Raw genomic sequence first — 16,108 nt, forward strand, 5'->3', positions numbered from 1 at the left:
AGTACAGGGATATCCTGTCCAAAAACCTCCACAGTGCCCAGGACGGAAGACTGGGCCAAAGATTCACCTTCCAACAAGACAATGATCCTTGGCAGACAGCTAAATCAACAAAAGAATGGCTTCAGAAAAAGTCCATTCTTGAATGGCCCAGCTAGATCCCTTACTTAAACCCAATTTAGTATCTCCAGAGAGACCTGAAAATGGCTGTCCAACAACGTTCACCATCCAGTCTGACAGAAGTGGAGAGGATCTGCACGGGGGAATGGCAGAGGATCCCCAAATCCAGCTGTGAAAAGCCTGTGGCATCATTTCCAAAAAGGGCACTTCTATTAAACACTGAGTAAAGGGTCTGAATACTTAAGGCTGTGGTTTATTCAGTTTTTCTTTTTTACTAAATCTTCAAAACTTTCAACAGATTTTTTTTTCCGTCAATATAGGGTGTTGTGTGTACATTAATGATTGGGAAAATGAACTTAAATTATTTTAGCAAATGGCTGTAACATAACAGCGTGAATAATTTAAGGGGGACGGAATACTTTGATCCACTGTAAATTATCCACTTCCAGTGAACCAAAAAAATGTAAAGAAAAAGTAAAAATGAATTCTGCTTCTGTGTCCATCATCATTTTATAGTATGTAGAACATGTAGGTAGCTGTCAGCCTGAATTAAAAAGACAATTTCACTTAATGTAAAATACAGTATGTCTTGACAAAATAGTACATAATTAAAATATATGTTTTACTTCTGAACATCTGTGTACAGAATTGACTTATCAGGGTAATAAAATGTCACTTTCATTTTCTCAATTATAAACAGTGAGGCTATAAGAGTGATGTTTGCCTTTAGTACATTACAGCGCTCATGCACGTGACATCACAATTTGCACGGCGCCATATTGCCGGTCCAACCGAGCTGCTCCGCAGTGTGGGAGCTGTTGACCCGGACCAGATTTTTAAAAATTCCCCGAGACCTGTTGTGCTATTGGTTGTCACAATTGACTACACACTTCAAAGATATCATTCTATCGAATACCAGCCGAAATGGGTTTCCTGTCAAACAAAGCTGCTGGGAGTCTGCTGAAGCGGAGCACATTTTTCCCAATCCCCAAGACCTATTGTGCTGTTGGTAGTCACAACAGACGAGACAGTTCTTCAAAGAGATCATTCTATACAATACCAGCTGAAAAGACAGGAACAGATCTTTGGATTTTGGCAATTAAACGGGATAGATGCTGTCCAACGAAATACACACGCCTGGGTAGCAATCATTTCATTTCAGGTAGGAATTATTCTGGTCAATCTAAAATAACCAAGAAGTACTTATAATGCCAAGTTGACTCATTTGAGAACAATGCGTATTTAAAAAAAAAAAAAAAAAGTGTCGCAGAAAGTTTTACCGTGTATGGAGGAGACGACTCCCTGTCCTAATTTTTTTTTTGTATGCATCCAGACTTTTATACGCTTTTAAACTTTTCTGTGTAAATCTCGACATCTTACTCACCAGATACATGTGTGTATCCAGTTGTCAAAGACAAGCGGAAGCGAATTAAGAGTCCAGTTTCTTAATGGCGAAAACATCGACTTGAACTTACTCTGTCATGTGTCTCTCATTTTTCCATGTACCTTCATTTATTATCACCTTCTAAATTTTACGGTATCAGACAAAACTCTGGATGTCGTGCTGTAAGACAGTTTCGTCTCGACGGAGTTAACTTGCAACAATGCTCTGTTTGACCAGCAATATGGCGATGTCACGTGATTTTATGACATAGGTGCATGAGCTCTATACTGTAGCTCATGTGCCACATAGCACTAAATGTTATGTTTTCTTCAGAAACCTTTCTTGCATTTACCCATTGATTTTACCCACTCGGGGTCAAATACCTCAGTAAAACTTGCCGCCAGATGTTGCACGTTGGCGTTTAGAATGCCTATTTACAGCAACAACAAAAAAAGAACAAATGCCTTTTATTTTAATATTACAAGAGTGCCATAATCTTCACTTTTAAAAAATACATTTGAAAAAGGGACAAGGTAAAAAGAAATTTAAATGAAATGCTCTTTTTTTTTTCTAAATTCACAGAGAGCAGCAATAGCAGAAACATGAAAGAGCTACATTATGTGCAGCTCTGAGGTCACAGGTTGCAAAACCCTGGTTTAGCCAGTTAACACCCAGTCTACTCTACACGATTTCTATTCTTTCTTACCTTTGTGAGCAAGTCTTCTTTTTTATGTGCTTGGTATGCAAATTCTACTATATATAATTTGTGTGGGAAAAAATGTGCATACTGAGCGAATATGTCGTCAACGTCCATTGAGGCGCAGCTCTAGGTCTTGGGGAGGCTTCAATATTTGGCAACTTGGGTTTCACTGAGACATGTGATTGCAACAGAAATTCTTTTGGAAGATAATTATAACACAATGAATGTGAAACTAACCCCCATTGCAAATTCAGAAGTTAAGTGTTATTAGTGACATGTGAACACTGCTCATCTAACAGGCTACTTTGATGGATTTGGATGTGATTTTGCATTCTCTGTTGAATAAATACTTCTAAACCTGAAGTGTGGGCATTCTCTAAATGTCATTTACTCAGAATATTGTGCTTATGAGTGAAAACCTTTGAATGGCCAGCAGTTGGGCCATCCGTGGGGAAGCAAGTGAGCCAGCTCTTGATTGGGTTTATCTAGGAATCATACTAACACCCATTGTCACTTAAATGGATTTTCCAGGCAATGATCACATTAATAAAATAAAAACTTGATTGAAAAAAACCTAATAAGCACAATCGCGCTATGAAGATGACTGCAGTTTTCAAACAAGTGAAATGAAATGAAATTGCCTCCTGCAGGTGCACAAAAAAGTGTACTGCCATTAAATTTTATCCATCCATTTTCTGAATCACTTATCCTCACGAGGGTCACAGGAGTGCTGGAGCTTATCCCAGCTGTCATCGGGCAGGAGGCAGGGTACACCCTGAACTGGTTTCCACCCAATCGCCGAATACACGGAGACAGACAACAGTCACAATCACACCTAGGGTCTTGGGTCCATTCTTTCTTTCACATTCTATTCTTTTGACCTAGGGTCACCTAGGTCTCCAATTAATTGCATGTTTTTAAGATGTGGGAGGAAATCGGAATACCTGCAGAAAACCCACAGGGGGATGGTGAGAACATGCAAACTCCATTCAGGTGGGGCCAGGAATCAAACCCCGATCCTCAGAACTTTGAGGCCAATGTTCTATCCAGTTGCATCACTGTGCAGCCCCATTAAATTTGTCCGCGGCAGTTAATCTGACATGTCAATGTTTGACCGTCAATTGGCATAATGTGTCAGGGAAACTTTACGGCCATTGGGCGGTCGGTTTGGCTTAGATCAGTGCAGCACTTAAATCAAAACATAAAATATGATGTTTCAGCTTCCCACGGTGTTAACTTTCAAATAATCTGGAATGAGGAAGAGGAAATGCGCTTAAGGCTTTAGGAGAATATGCGCTCGGCCAGAGATTTGTGAGAGAATGCCCGCACTTCAGGGTTACTCAACTCGGAGAGCTCAGAGAGCACTCTAAAAACTGTAGAAATGATTGTGGACTTCAGAAGGCATCCTTCACCACAGCTGCACCTCACATGATCTAATTGTCTCGTATCAATCATCAAGACCTTCAAGTTCTTTGAAATTACAGTCTCAGTTGACCTGAAGTAGGAGATGAATATCAACTCCATCCTCAAAAATGCTTGCTTAAGGATGTATTGCAAATAATGTATTTCTTGTGGCTTCTGAGGAAGCACAGCCTCTCACAAGAGCTCATCATCAGTCATCGAATCAGTACTGTGTACCTCTATAACATACTGGTGTGGTGCTCCCACAATAGAGGAAAAACTCTGACTGTAACGGACGAGCAAAACCCCTGAACGGATTGTCGGCACCACTCTACCCACCCTGGAAGACTTGTACACCACTCGTACTAGGACCAGGGTGGGTAGGATCCTTTTGGACCCTCCACATCCCGGCCACCAGCTCTTGCAATTCCTTCCGTCGGGTAGGCGCTCCCGATCAATGCGAATCAAAACTAGCAGGCAGTTTTTTTCTCTCTTGCAATCAAGTCATTACATTCTTGATCAGCAAACCTATTTTTTGCTTTGCGCCATTGTTGGGTCAGACCCTCACACCCTGCTGGTTCAATCAGTATTAGTATTAGTAATATATACTGTAGACTATCGCACGATTCGTCACTTTAAACTGCACCCTTTGCACAGTTGCCATTGCACTGGTCTATCGCTGTGAAATGTCAACAGGATAGGGCACTCTGTATTAGCTTAACATAATGTGAGGCATTGACACACTCGAACTGCTCTAAATGCTCAAAGACTGCATATTTGCACAACTATGACTCTGTATTTTTACATACTTGGCCATTAAATATGATTTTGATTCTGAGCATAAATTGCTCGAAGGTGCGTTAGTAACAGAATTAGGTGGATGGCTGAATGGGTGGAGTCAGAAAAGCATGAAGCTGCACAGCTTTTCGGAGTATCACATATTGGAGAATATGGCCCTAACTGACTCCAATATCCCAGGCGGCACCTTTTTAAAGTCATATGTCACAAGTGAAGTACTATGAAATGTGAAGATAGTACCCCAATTGTATAAAAATTATAACTGCACCTCACATATTTTAATAGTATTATGCATAGGGTGTCAAAATATATCCAAAACAATCAGTAATTTTACCTATGGTTGCTACTGTACTTTCCGTATATTGTTTATCAGAGGGGTGGTCTGTAACATAACTCCAGTGATCCACAAGGGATTAGTGTATCAAATTAACATTGATTTAATTTGAATTGTTACTACTGTTAATTCTTTTGTCCAAACACACGAGTCAGTCCCTTTTAGCGAACAGCAATCTCAAGTAATCTCAACAGCTCAAACATACCTTCTCTTGACGAAAATGGGTCAATGTCATAAAAACATCCTTCTTATCTAGACAGCATGATAGATTTGTCGTAAATTCATATATTTGTCATATATTCAGGCCTTTTTCACTCTCGTATTGCTTTGCATGCTTTCATATGTGTGATCTCGTTACCTATGTGGTGCGAGCAGTGTTGGGAAAGTTCATTTTCTGCATAAAGTAGTTCAAAGTTCTGTTAACTGTTCCAAAAGTGAACTAGTTCATAGTTATTTTATTTTTCCAATATGTTACTGACAGGAGTGGAATAGTGGAGGACTGGTTAGCACATCTGCCTTAGAGTTTTGAGGACCCAGGTTCAAACATGGCCTTGCTTGTGTGGAGTATGCATGTTCCATGTGCCTGGATGGGTTTACTCCGGGTACTCCAGTTTCCTCCTTTGTCATGGTTGATAGATTGTTTTAAGACTCTAAATTTTCTGTAGGTATGAATATGAGTGTGAATGGTTGTTTCTATCTTCTTCTTTTCCTTTCGGCTTGTCCCGTTAGGGGTCGCCACAGCGTGTCATCTTTTTCCATCTTAGCCTATCTCCTGCATCTTCCTCTCTAACCCCAACTGCCCTCATGTCTTCCCTCACCACATCCATAAACCTTCTCTTTCGTCTTCCTCTCGCTCTTTTGCCTGGCAGCTCCATCCTCAGTATCCTTCTACCAATATACTCACTCTCTCGCCTCTGAACATGTCCAAACCATCGAAGTCTGCTCTCTCGAATCTTGTCTCCAAAACATCCAGCTTTGGCTGTCCCTCATTTCTAATCCTATCCAACCTGGTCACTCCGAGCGAGAACCTCAACATCTTAATTTCTGCTACCTCCTGTTCTGCTTCCTGTTGTTTCTTCATTGCCACTTTCTCTAATCCGTACATCATGGCCAGCCTCACAACTGTTTTATAATCTTTGACCTTCATCGTAGCAGAGAATCTTCTGTCACATAACACACCAGACACCTTCCGCCAGCTGTTCCCACCTGCTTGGACCTGTTTCTTTACTTCACTTCCTTACCACACTCACCATTGCTCTGGATTGTTGACCCTAAATATTTGAAGTCGTCCACCCTCGCTATCTCTTCTCCCTGTAGCCTCACTCTTCCCCCTCCACCTCTTTCATTCACGCACATATATTCTGTTTTACTTCGGCTAATCTTCATTCCTCTCCTTTCCAGTGCATGTCTCCATCTTTCTAATTGTTCCTCTGCATGCTCCCTGGTTTCACTGCATATCACAATATCATCTGCGAACATCATGGTCCAAGGGGATTCCAGTCTAACCTCATCTGTCAGCCTATCCATTACCACTGCAAACAGGAAGGGGCTCAGAGCTGATCCCTGATGCAGTCCCACCTCCACCTTAAATTCCTCTGTCACACCTAAGGCACACCTCACCATTGTTCTGCTGCCATCATACATGTCCTGTACTATTTTAACATACTTCTCTGCCACAGCAGACTTACGCATGCAGTACCACAGTTCCTCTCTTGGTACTCTGACATAGGCTTTCTCTAGATCCACAAAGACACAATGTAGCTCCTTCTGACCTTCTCTGTACTTTTCCACGAGCATCCTCAAGGCAAATAATGCATCTGTTTTACTCTTTCTAGGCATGAAACCATACTGTTGCTCGCAGATACTTACTTCTGTCCTGAGTCTAGCCTCCACTACTCTTTCCCATAACTTCATTGTGTGGCTCATCAACTTTATTCCTCTATAGTTCCCACAGCTCTGAACATCGCCTTTGTTCTTAAAATAGGAACTAGAACACTTTTCCTCCATTCTTTAGGCATCTTTTCGCCTGCTACTATTCTGTTGAATAAGTTGGTCAAAAACTCCACAGCCATCTCTCCAAATTGCTTCCATACCTCCACCTGTATGTCATCAGGACCAACTGCCTTTCCATTTTTCATCCTTTGTAGTGCCTTTCTGACTTCCCCCTAAGTAATCATTTCCACTTCCTGGTCCTTCACACTTGCTTCTTCAACTCTTCCTTCTTTCTCATTTTCTTCATTCATCAACTTCTCAAAGTATTCTTTTCATCTATTTAGCACACTACTGGCACCAGTCAACACATTTCCATCTCTATCCTTAATCACCCTTACCTGCTGCACATCTTTCCCATCTCTATCCCTCTGTCTGGCTAACCTGTAGAGATCCTTTTCTCCTTCTTTCGTGTCCAACCTGGTGTACATGTCTTCATATGCCTCTTGTTTAGCCTTTGCCACCTCTACCTTTGCCCTACGTCACATCTTGATGTACTCCTTTCGCCTCTCCCCAGTCCTCTCAGTATCCCACTTCTTCTTCGCTAATCTCTTTCCTTGCATGACTCCCTGTATTTTGGGGTTCCACCACCAAGTCTCCTTCTCCCCTTTTCTACCAGAAGACACACCAAGAACTCTCCTGCCTGTCTCTCTGATTACCTTGGCTGTCATAGTCCAATCTTCCGGGAGCTTCTGCTGTCCATCGAGAGCCTGTCTCACCTCTTTCCGAAAGGCCGCACAACATTCTTCCTTTCTCAACTTCCACCACATGGTTCTCTGCTCTACCTTTGTCTTCTTAATCTTCCTACCCACCACCAGAGTCCTCCTACACACCACCGTCCTATGCTGTTGAGCTACACTCTCCCCTACCACTACTTTACAGTCAGTAATCTCCTTCAGATTACATCGTCTGCAGAAAATATAATCCACCTGCGTGCTTCTACCTATGTGCCCTGCAATTGACTGGCGACCTGTTGAGGATGTACCCAGCCTCTCGCCCAGAATTAGGTGGGATAGACTCCAGCCCGTCCTTGACCCAGTGAGGGTAAGCGTCACGGGAAATGAATGAATGTTGTAAATGGGCTATTACCCTTAAAATACTCACAATTAATTTCTTTATTCTTACATTCATCAGGTGTGAATGAGGTAAATTCAATTCATGTTTGCCCAAAATATGAACTAGTTCATGAACTTTTTTTTAATTGAACTCGTTCAGGTACAACACTGAGTGCAAAAAAATATTAATTTAAAAATGGTGACTATATTACACAACAGAGTGGCTAACATCAATAGCACTACAATGAAATCAACTTAACTGCTACTATGAGATAATGAGTAGTTTTAACAACAGCAAATATGCTCTCCTCAATAAATCTGTTCTACCTTGTAGAGCTGATTATATGCATTATGTACCATGAAGGTAGATCATATGTAGGGGGATTAAGAGCTTTTCGACAGCTTCCTCAAACTGCTGTCATAACATTTTCAGAGAACTTATCATGATGAGTATAGAGAGTATAGAAGTTTGTTGAGCAAACTGCAGTCTGATGTGTTTCTCTTTAATCCGCTTAATTCTCTACTACATCCAATATCAGCTACAAAGACTTGTTCTTTCCTTGCCATCTTAATGGCTGAATGTTTTAACACTGTACCTGTAAGGTACAATGAAACAATAAGAGGATAAATATTATTAACTTAATGACACGCTCCTTAAATTCTGAGTGAGTACAAGGTTGTTGCCAGTTCATGTGATAATCATGGGTGTTGTGTGGAGCTGAGAGATGTGAGACTCTATACAAACTGTCATCAGAGCTCCTGAATAAAATATACACAAGACATGGTCCTGGTGTTGAGTACAACTCCACTTTCATAAAATGAGAGTTATATCTTGCCATCCCACTAGATTAATCATTGCCCAGTTTGTACTTAAGCACCAACCACCCCCAAAATTGCCATTAAAAACTTATGCCTGCAAGGAGGTTTTTACACCCACATTTTCCAACGCAAAGATTTAGGTCAACAAAATCCTGTGCGTAAAGACTGATTATTTTTTCTATATTTTCAATTAACTTCCACAGATGATCCGGCTGAGCAACGTACTTGTCTTATCTGTGGAGATCGAGCCACAGGCCTGCACTATGGGATCATCTCCTGTGAAGGCTGCAAGGGTTTCTTCAAGCGCAGCATTTGTAACAAGCGTGTGTACCGATGCAGCAGGGATAAGAACTGCGAAATGTCACGCAAGCAACGCAACCGCTGCCAGTATTGCCGCTTACTCAAGTGTCTACAAATGGGGATGAACCGCAAAGGTAAACTCTGTACTGCCAATGAATGGGAGTATTCTAGGCTCAACATCAATACAGTCCAATATTATTCACATCCTGGCCTAATTCAGCATTAAAGAGAAGGTATTTTCTTTGCTGATTTGCTATATTTTGTAACGTGAGGCTATCTTGGAGACAAAAAAAAAGTCCAACACAATCCTTTCTTAAAGTACTGAAAACATCTACATGATCTGTATTTCACTAACCATGTATTGATGTATTTTTTTGCTCAAGAAAATGAAACTGACGGTAATTTTCAGGAACATCAGTCTGCGACAGTGCCTCTGGATTGGCAGACTGGAGTGGTAGTCTTTTTAAAAAGGGAAACAAAAGGTGTGTTCCAACTAGAGGAGGATCACACAACTCAGTGTCCCTGATAAGGTCTATTCAGGAGAAAATTGTCCATCGGGAAATCAAATCTCAGATCCCGGGGGAGCAATGTGGTATTTGTCCTGCTTGTGGAGCAGTGGACCAGATTTAAGCCCTTGGCAGGGTCCTTGAGGGTGCTTGAGAATTTGGTCAACCAGTCTATATGTGTTTTGAGGATTTGGAGAAGGCATTCGACGATGTCCCTCAATGAGTCCTGTCGGGGGTGCTTTGGAAATATGGGGCAACAAAACCCATGTTACGGGCTGATGTACATCGTCAGAGTTTTGTCCACGTTGCTGGCAGTAAGATGGAATCATTTCCGGTCAGGGTGGGCCTCCGCCAAGGTTGCCCACAATCTGTTCATAACAGAATTTCTAGGCACATCTGAGGCAAAAAGGGTGTACAGTTTGATGGCCTCAATATTACAACAGATGAGATTCTGTTGGCTTCATCAAGCCATGATCCCCAACTTTCACTGGAGCAGTCTGCAGCCGAGTTTGAAGCAACAGGGATGAAAATCAGCACCTCCAAGTTTAAGACCACGGTCCTCAGTTGGAAAAGGGTGGAGTTGCCTCTTAGGGTCAGCGATGAGATCCTGCCACAAGTGGAGAAGTTCACGTACCTGGGGTCTTGTTGATGAGTGAGGGAAGAATAGAACAGATGTGTTTTTTTATTTACATGATGTTTTTTTTTAATTTACCTTGTTTTTTTCATTTCTTATACAGTGGCACCTCTACTTAAGAAGTTCCAGAAGATGTTTCGCAACATAAATTTTTCGTACATAGAAATGTAAATAGGATAATCCATTCCAAGACACCGACACCCTCCGCCAAAAATAAGCTTTCATACATAATGAAAGAACAATAAAAACATTATGTTCATTTACAGTGCCATGGTGGCACAGTTGAAGAATGTTGGCCTCACAGTTCTGAAGACTGGGCTTCAAATCCCAGCCCTCCCTGTGTGGAGTTTGCATGTTCTCCCCCGTGCCTGAGTGGGTTTTCTCCGGGCACTCCGGTTTCCTCTGACATCCGAAAAACATGGATCCATTGGAGAATCTAATTTAGCCCTAGCTGTGATTGTGAGTGCGACTGTTGCCTATCGCCGTGTGCCCTTTGATTGGCTGGCAACCAGTTCAGGGCAGCCAGTTCAGGGCAGGGTGTACCCTGTATCCTACTCTATGACAACTGGGATAAGCGTCAGCTCTTCAGCGCCCTCGTGAGGATAAGTGGCTCAGAAAATGGATGGCTGGATTGTTGGATGACTTAGGGCAGTGCAGCAGCCGTTCAGTCCCTCGCTTGCTTAAAAGGTACAAATGTTTTTTTTTTTTTAAGCGTGAACCTGAGGTGCATTTTGATCTGCTGCGTGGCAACGATGTGCTCCAGTGATTTAAAATCAATTGCTGACTGATCGGCCTCTTACAAAAACCGCTGCCAAATGTACACTGCATGAGAGTTCAGTTCGATTCAGCCCCAGCCCAAAATTTTTTTTATGCGTTGATTGTATTAAAAAAAAACCTGTGCAATGAAGGGTTTTCTCCAGGTACTTTGGCTTCCTTCCACCTTCCAAAAACATACTTGGTAGGCAGAAAGTGATGTTTTTTCCAAACCTGCAGGAAAATAGCTGTTTTTTCCTGTGTGTTAGCCAAAATGCCATCTCGTTGTATTGCTGGATATTGCTCGAACACTAGGGAGAATGGATTCACTCGTCACACATTTCCAAAAGACCCGGTTATGTTGTGAAAAATCGATTGCACAGGTGCAAATACGAGAGCCTTGTGGGTTCAAAATGACAGGTAGGTGTTTTTAGAGCTAGGAAAAAAGAAAATATTTGGGGGGGACGACAGCGGCGGCGATGAATAACGCAGAGATCGGTGTTGTTCATCGCCACCATGGAGGTGGATCAGGCGGGGAGTTGGTTTGACCGCGTACGGGAGGAGAAAGGAACTCCCCCCATCCGCCACCGGTGTCTGGGACAGTGAGTGTGTGTTTGGGGGGGGTATTTCGCCTGGCATGGGTCCTCCCAAGTACGCTACATACTGTCTGGGAGTCTTTTCGTAGTTAGCAGTGATTCACAAATCTAAATATGGCTCGAAACAATAGGGTAATATTGCCCCGATCACTTCACTCGATTCTTAGATGTTCTCTTGTTCGAAAAGAGCTTCTGTATCAGAAGGGGTATCGGAAAAATCTGAAAATCTTTGTTGCTCGTCTCCCGTAGCAGGTGGCAAAGCGTTTTCTCAATGGCGACTGACCCAGTGTGACATCTGTAAATGACATGTCTGCATTAATAGCGAGGAAAGATGACTGTTCATGCTAGTGATGCCTCTCGGGAAAAAAACTGTTCCTTAGTTTATTGGTCTTTGCTATTGCTCATTTATACCACCTTCCAAATGCCAGGAGCTCAAACAGTGGAAAACCAGAATGTGTAGTGCCTGAGCCACCAAGAGAAGTAAATGTCTGCCACGGAGGGGAGTGGGCAGCCAACGATCTTCTCTGCTGCATTGATTGTCCTATGAACCCTTGCTCTGTCTGCCTCAGTGCAGCTCCCATCCAAATGGAGAAGCAGTATGTCAGCAGGCTGACAATAGATGAGCGGTAGAAGTCCAGCTGCTACTTTGTGTTTAGGTTGTTTTTCCAGAAAACTCTCGGGAATTGGAGAGGCTGTTGAACCTTCTTGATGTCCACTGAGATGTTGTCTGTCCAGGAAATGTCCTCAGAAATCAGGACTGTGAGGAACCTGAATTTGCGTATTTTCTCCACAGACTCACCCTTAATGAAGAGTGGAGCCGGTTCAGTTGTGTTCCTACTGAAGTTCACAATGACCTCTTGTTTTTATAGTGTCCAGTGCCAACTTATTGTCTGTGCCCCAGGTTGGGAGGTTCTGGACCTCCTCTATGTGGGGTGCCTCGTCTCCGTTTGAGATCGGACCGACCAGTGTTGTGTCGTCGGCGAATTTGATGATGGTTATTTTTGTGGACTGGTCTGCAGTTGAAGGTGTAGACAGTACAGGTGGTGTCTTAGCACACAGCCCTGTGGTGACCCACTATTCAGTGTATGGGTAGAGAAAAGGTGTGACCAATTCTTCCATCTTCCATCTGGGGTCTGTTCGTCAAGAAGTTATTGATCTAAGTGCATGTAAGATGAGGGAGGCCTAAGATGTCAGTTTAATCATCAGAATGTCCGGAATGATTGTGTTAAAGGCAGCGATATAATCCACAAAGAGCATTCTAGCATTGCTCTGTGGTTGTTCCATGTGACTCAACACAGCATGCAGAGCTATGCCGATGGTGTCCTGTGTTAATCTATTTGCCCGGTATGCGAACTGGTGGTGTCGAAGTTGGGGGGAGGGAGTCTTTGATGTACTTGCAAACGAGCCTTTCAAAGCACTTCACGATGACAGGTGTGTAGACAACAGGGCAATAGTTATTGAGGCTAGTTAAGGATTTCTTTTTAGGGATGGGAATTATTACCATAGAGTTCAAGGCCGTAGGGATGCTGCTTGGGCCAGTGAGAGGTTGAAGATCTTACAAAAGATGCTGGTGGGCACATGGTCTGAGTACCTTGCCTGGTAATCCATCCAGACCAGCAACCTTCCTAGGGTACACGATCAGGAGCACATGCCTCACATTGTGCTCCTGTACAGTAAGCGGAGAGTTACTGAAGCCCGGTGGAGGAGTGGGTGGGGCAATGAAGCAGCTGAGTGTTGCCGAGATGTTTCAAAGCGAGCCAAGAAGCTGTTGAGCTCCTCTGCCAATGACTCCCCTGTGTTTTCTCCTGGTGTTGCACCTCTGTCTCTGACGTTTGTGACGCTCTGTGGACCCTGCTACACTTCCAGAGGTACAGTGAAGAAAATAAGTATTTGAACACCCTGCTATATTGCAAGTTCTCCAACTTAGAAATCATGGAGGGGTCTGAAATTTTAATCAGAGGTGCATGTCCATTTTAAGAGAGATAATCTAAAAAGAGAAATCCAGAAATCACTATGTATGATTTTTTTTAACGATTTATTTGTGTGATATAGCTGCAAATAAGTATTTCAACACCTGAGAAAACCAATGTTAATATTTGGTACAGTAGCCTTTGTTTGCAATTACAGAGGTCAAACATTTCCTGTTGTTGTTCACCAGGTTTGCACACAGTGCACAGGGGATTTTGGCCCACTCCTCCACAGAGGTCTTCTCTAGATCAGACAGGTTTCTGGGCTGTCGCTGAGAAACACAGAGTTTTAGCTCCCTCCAAAATATTTCTGTTGGGTTTAGGTCTGAAGACCGGCTTGACCACGCCAGAACCTTTATATGCTTCTTACGAAGCCACTCCTCAGTTTTCCTGGCCGCGTGGTTCGGCTCATTGTCATGTTAAAAGACCCAGCCACGACTCATATTCAATGCTCTGACTGAGAGACAGAGGTTGTTTTCCAAAATATCACAACACATGGCTGCGGTCATTCTCTTCTTAATACAGTTCAGCCGTCCTGTCCCATGTCCAGAAAAACACCCCCAAACCATGATGCTACCACCCCCATGCTTCACAGTCGGATGATGTTCTTGGAATGGAACTCATAATTTGTCTTCTCCCAAACACCGTTAATGGAATTATGACCAAATAGTTCAATTTGGGTCTCATCTGATCACAAAACTTTCTCCCATGACTCCTCTGTATCGTCCAAATGGTCAATGGCAAACTTAAGATGGGCCTTGACATGTACTGGTTTAAGCAGGAGAACCTTCCGTCCCATGCATGATTTCAAACCATGACATCTTAGTGTATTACTGGCAGTCACCTTGGAAACCGTGGTCCCTGCTCTTTTCCCGTCATTGACCAAGTCCTGTGGTGTAGTCCTGGGCTGATTCCTCACCTTTCTAAGGATCATTGAGACCTCACAAGGTTTGATATTTTGCATGGGGCTCCACTCCGATTGAGATTGACAGTCATGTTTAGCTTCTTCCATTTTCTAATGATTGTTCCAATAGTGGACCTTTTTTCACCAAGCTGCTTGGCAATTTCTCTGTAGCCCCTTCCAGCCGTATGGAGTTGTACAATTTTGTCTCTGGTGTCTTTGTACAGGTCTTTGGTCTTGGCCATGTTACAATTTTGAGTCTTACTGATTGTATGGGGTGGACAGGTGTCTTTATGCAGTTAACAACCTCACACAGGTGCATCTGATTCAGGATGAGACATGGAGTGGAGGTGGACATTTAAAGACGGACTAACAGGTCTTTGAGTGCCAGAATTCTAGCTGATAGGCAGGTGTTCAAATACTTATTACCAGATGTATCACACAAATAAATCATTAAACAAATCATACTTTATGATTTATGAATTTTTCGTTCTAAGTTATCTCTCTCACAGTGGACATGCAACTACGATAAAAATTTTAGACCCCTCCGTGATTTCTCCAGGGGAGAACTTGCAATCTAGCAGGGTGTTCAAATACTTATTTTCTTCACTGTATATTGCTGGCAAGATGAGACGCTATCCTCTTCTTGTACTCTTTTTGGCATTGCTAATCCCTTTTTTCAGTTCAGCCCAAGCCATGCTGTAAAGAGCTATATCACCTGACGTGAAGGCAGTGTTGCGGGCCCTGAGGAGTGAATGGACCTGGCTCGTCATCCAGGGTCTCTTATTTGGAAAAACCCTATTGCTCCCCCCCCCACCCCACACACACACGCACGCACACGCGCACACGCACACACGCACACACACGCAGTTTCCATGCAGAACTTGATCAAGTCCAGTACAGCTCGGGTGTATTTGTCCATGTCTGAGTGTAGAAAAAGGTCCCAGTCTGTTTGTTAAAAGTAGTTTTGGAGTTCACTGAGTGCAGTCTCTGGCCAGGTCATTACGGTCTTTGTGGTGGGCCTGGTTCTGCGTCTGAGGGGGAAGTGTGAAGGGATGAGCAACGGGGAGATGTGGTCTGACTCCCCAATGTGGGTGAGGGATATGGTTCTATAGCAGTGCTTGATGTTGGAGTACACGTGGTCTAAAATGTTTTGACTCCTTGTCGGATATTTAACATGTTGGTCGAATTTTGGGAGTACAGTCTTCAGATTAGCCTTGTTAAAGTCCCCGGCTATAATGTGAATGCGTAACCCGGTGCCGTTCGTTTATCACGTTCAACAATAGAGAGAGTCCAACTTTAGCGTTAGCATCTAGTGGGATGTAAAGAGCCATGACGATGGCTACAGATAGCTCCCTCAGGATGTAAAAGGACCGGCATTTAACAGACATGTACTCAATGTCAGGTGACAGTGTCTCTCAATAACCACGCTGCTGTTGCACCAGTTGTCACGCTGCACGTCATGCTGCACGGTAGCATCGGGAATGTTCAGGTCAAGCCAGGTCTTCGTTATAATGAGGACGAAGCAGTCACGTACACAGCGATTATCCGTAAAATGTAATTCCAGCGTCTCCATTTGGTTGGCATGAGCCTGAGCAGGCAGCCGGACCGACAGCCCCGCTTTTGTTTCCTCTCTCTCCTCAGCCTGTTCCGCTTCGCTGGCCCGATAATAATCCAAGGACAGCCCAGTGGTCTCACTAGCTCGTCTGGAATGTTGTTTGCGGTGAAAGTCAACTGAAATTGTTACTTTGTGCTGGTATCCAAAACACAAAAGTTCCTGGCGGCTGTAGCAATATAGTGTCGAGGTGTACTTGATGAAAATGCACCCAAAAAAACAAAGACAAAATAGGAATA

The 16,108-nt window shown here is 43.2% G+C and overlaps 1 protein-coding gene across 6 annotated transcripts in view; it reads left to right on the top strand.

Annotated features, from left to right (window-relative positions):
• The window catches only part of LOC133499192 (nuclear receptor subfamily 6 group A member 1-A-like), an 81,775-nt gene that overhangs the window by 33,341 nt on the left and 32,326 nt on the right, over positions 1 to 16,108 (top strand). For all 6 annotated transcript variants that reach the window (XM_061816878.1, XM_061816873.1, XM_061816875.1 and 3 more), the window contains one exon: positions 8,801 to 9,031. In XM_061816878.1, the coding sequence (XP_061672862.1) occupies positions 8,801 to 9,031 (231 nt within the window). The remainder of the gene's footprint in view (positions 1 to 8,800; positions 9,032 to 16,108) is intronic.

The sequence above is a fragment of the Syngnathoides biaculeatus genome, chromosome 4, assembly GCF_019802595.1.
Source record: "Syngnathoides biaculeatus isolate LvHL_M chromosome 4, ASM1980259v1, whole genome shotgun sequence".
NCBI classification, from domain to species: domain Eukaryota; kingdom Metazoa; phylum Chordata; class Actinopteri; order Syngnathiformes; family Syngnathidae; genus Syngnathoides; species Syngnathoides biaculeatus.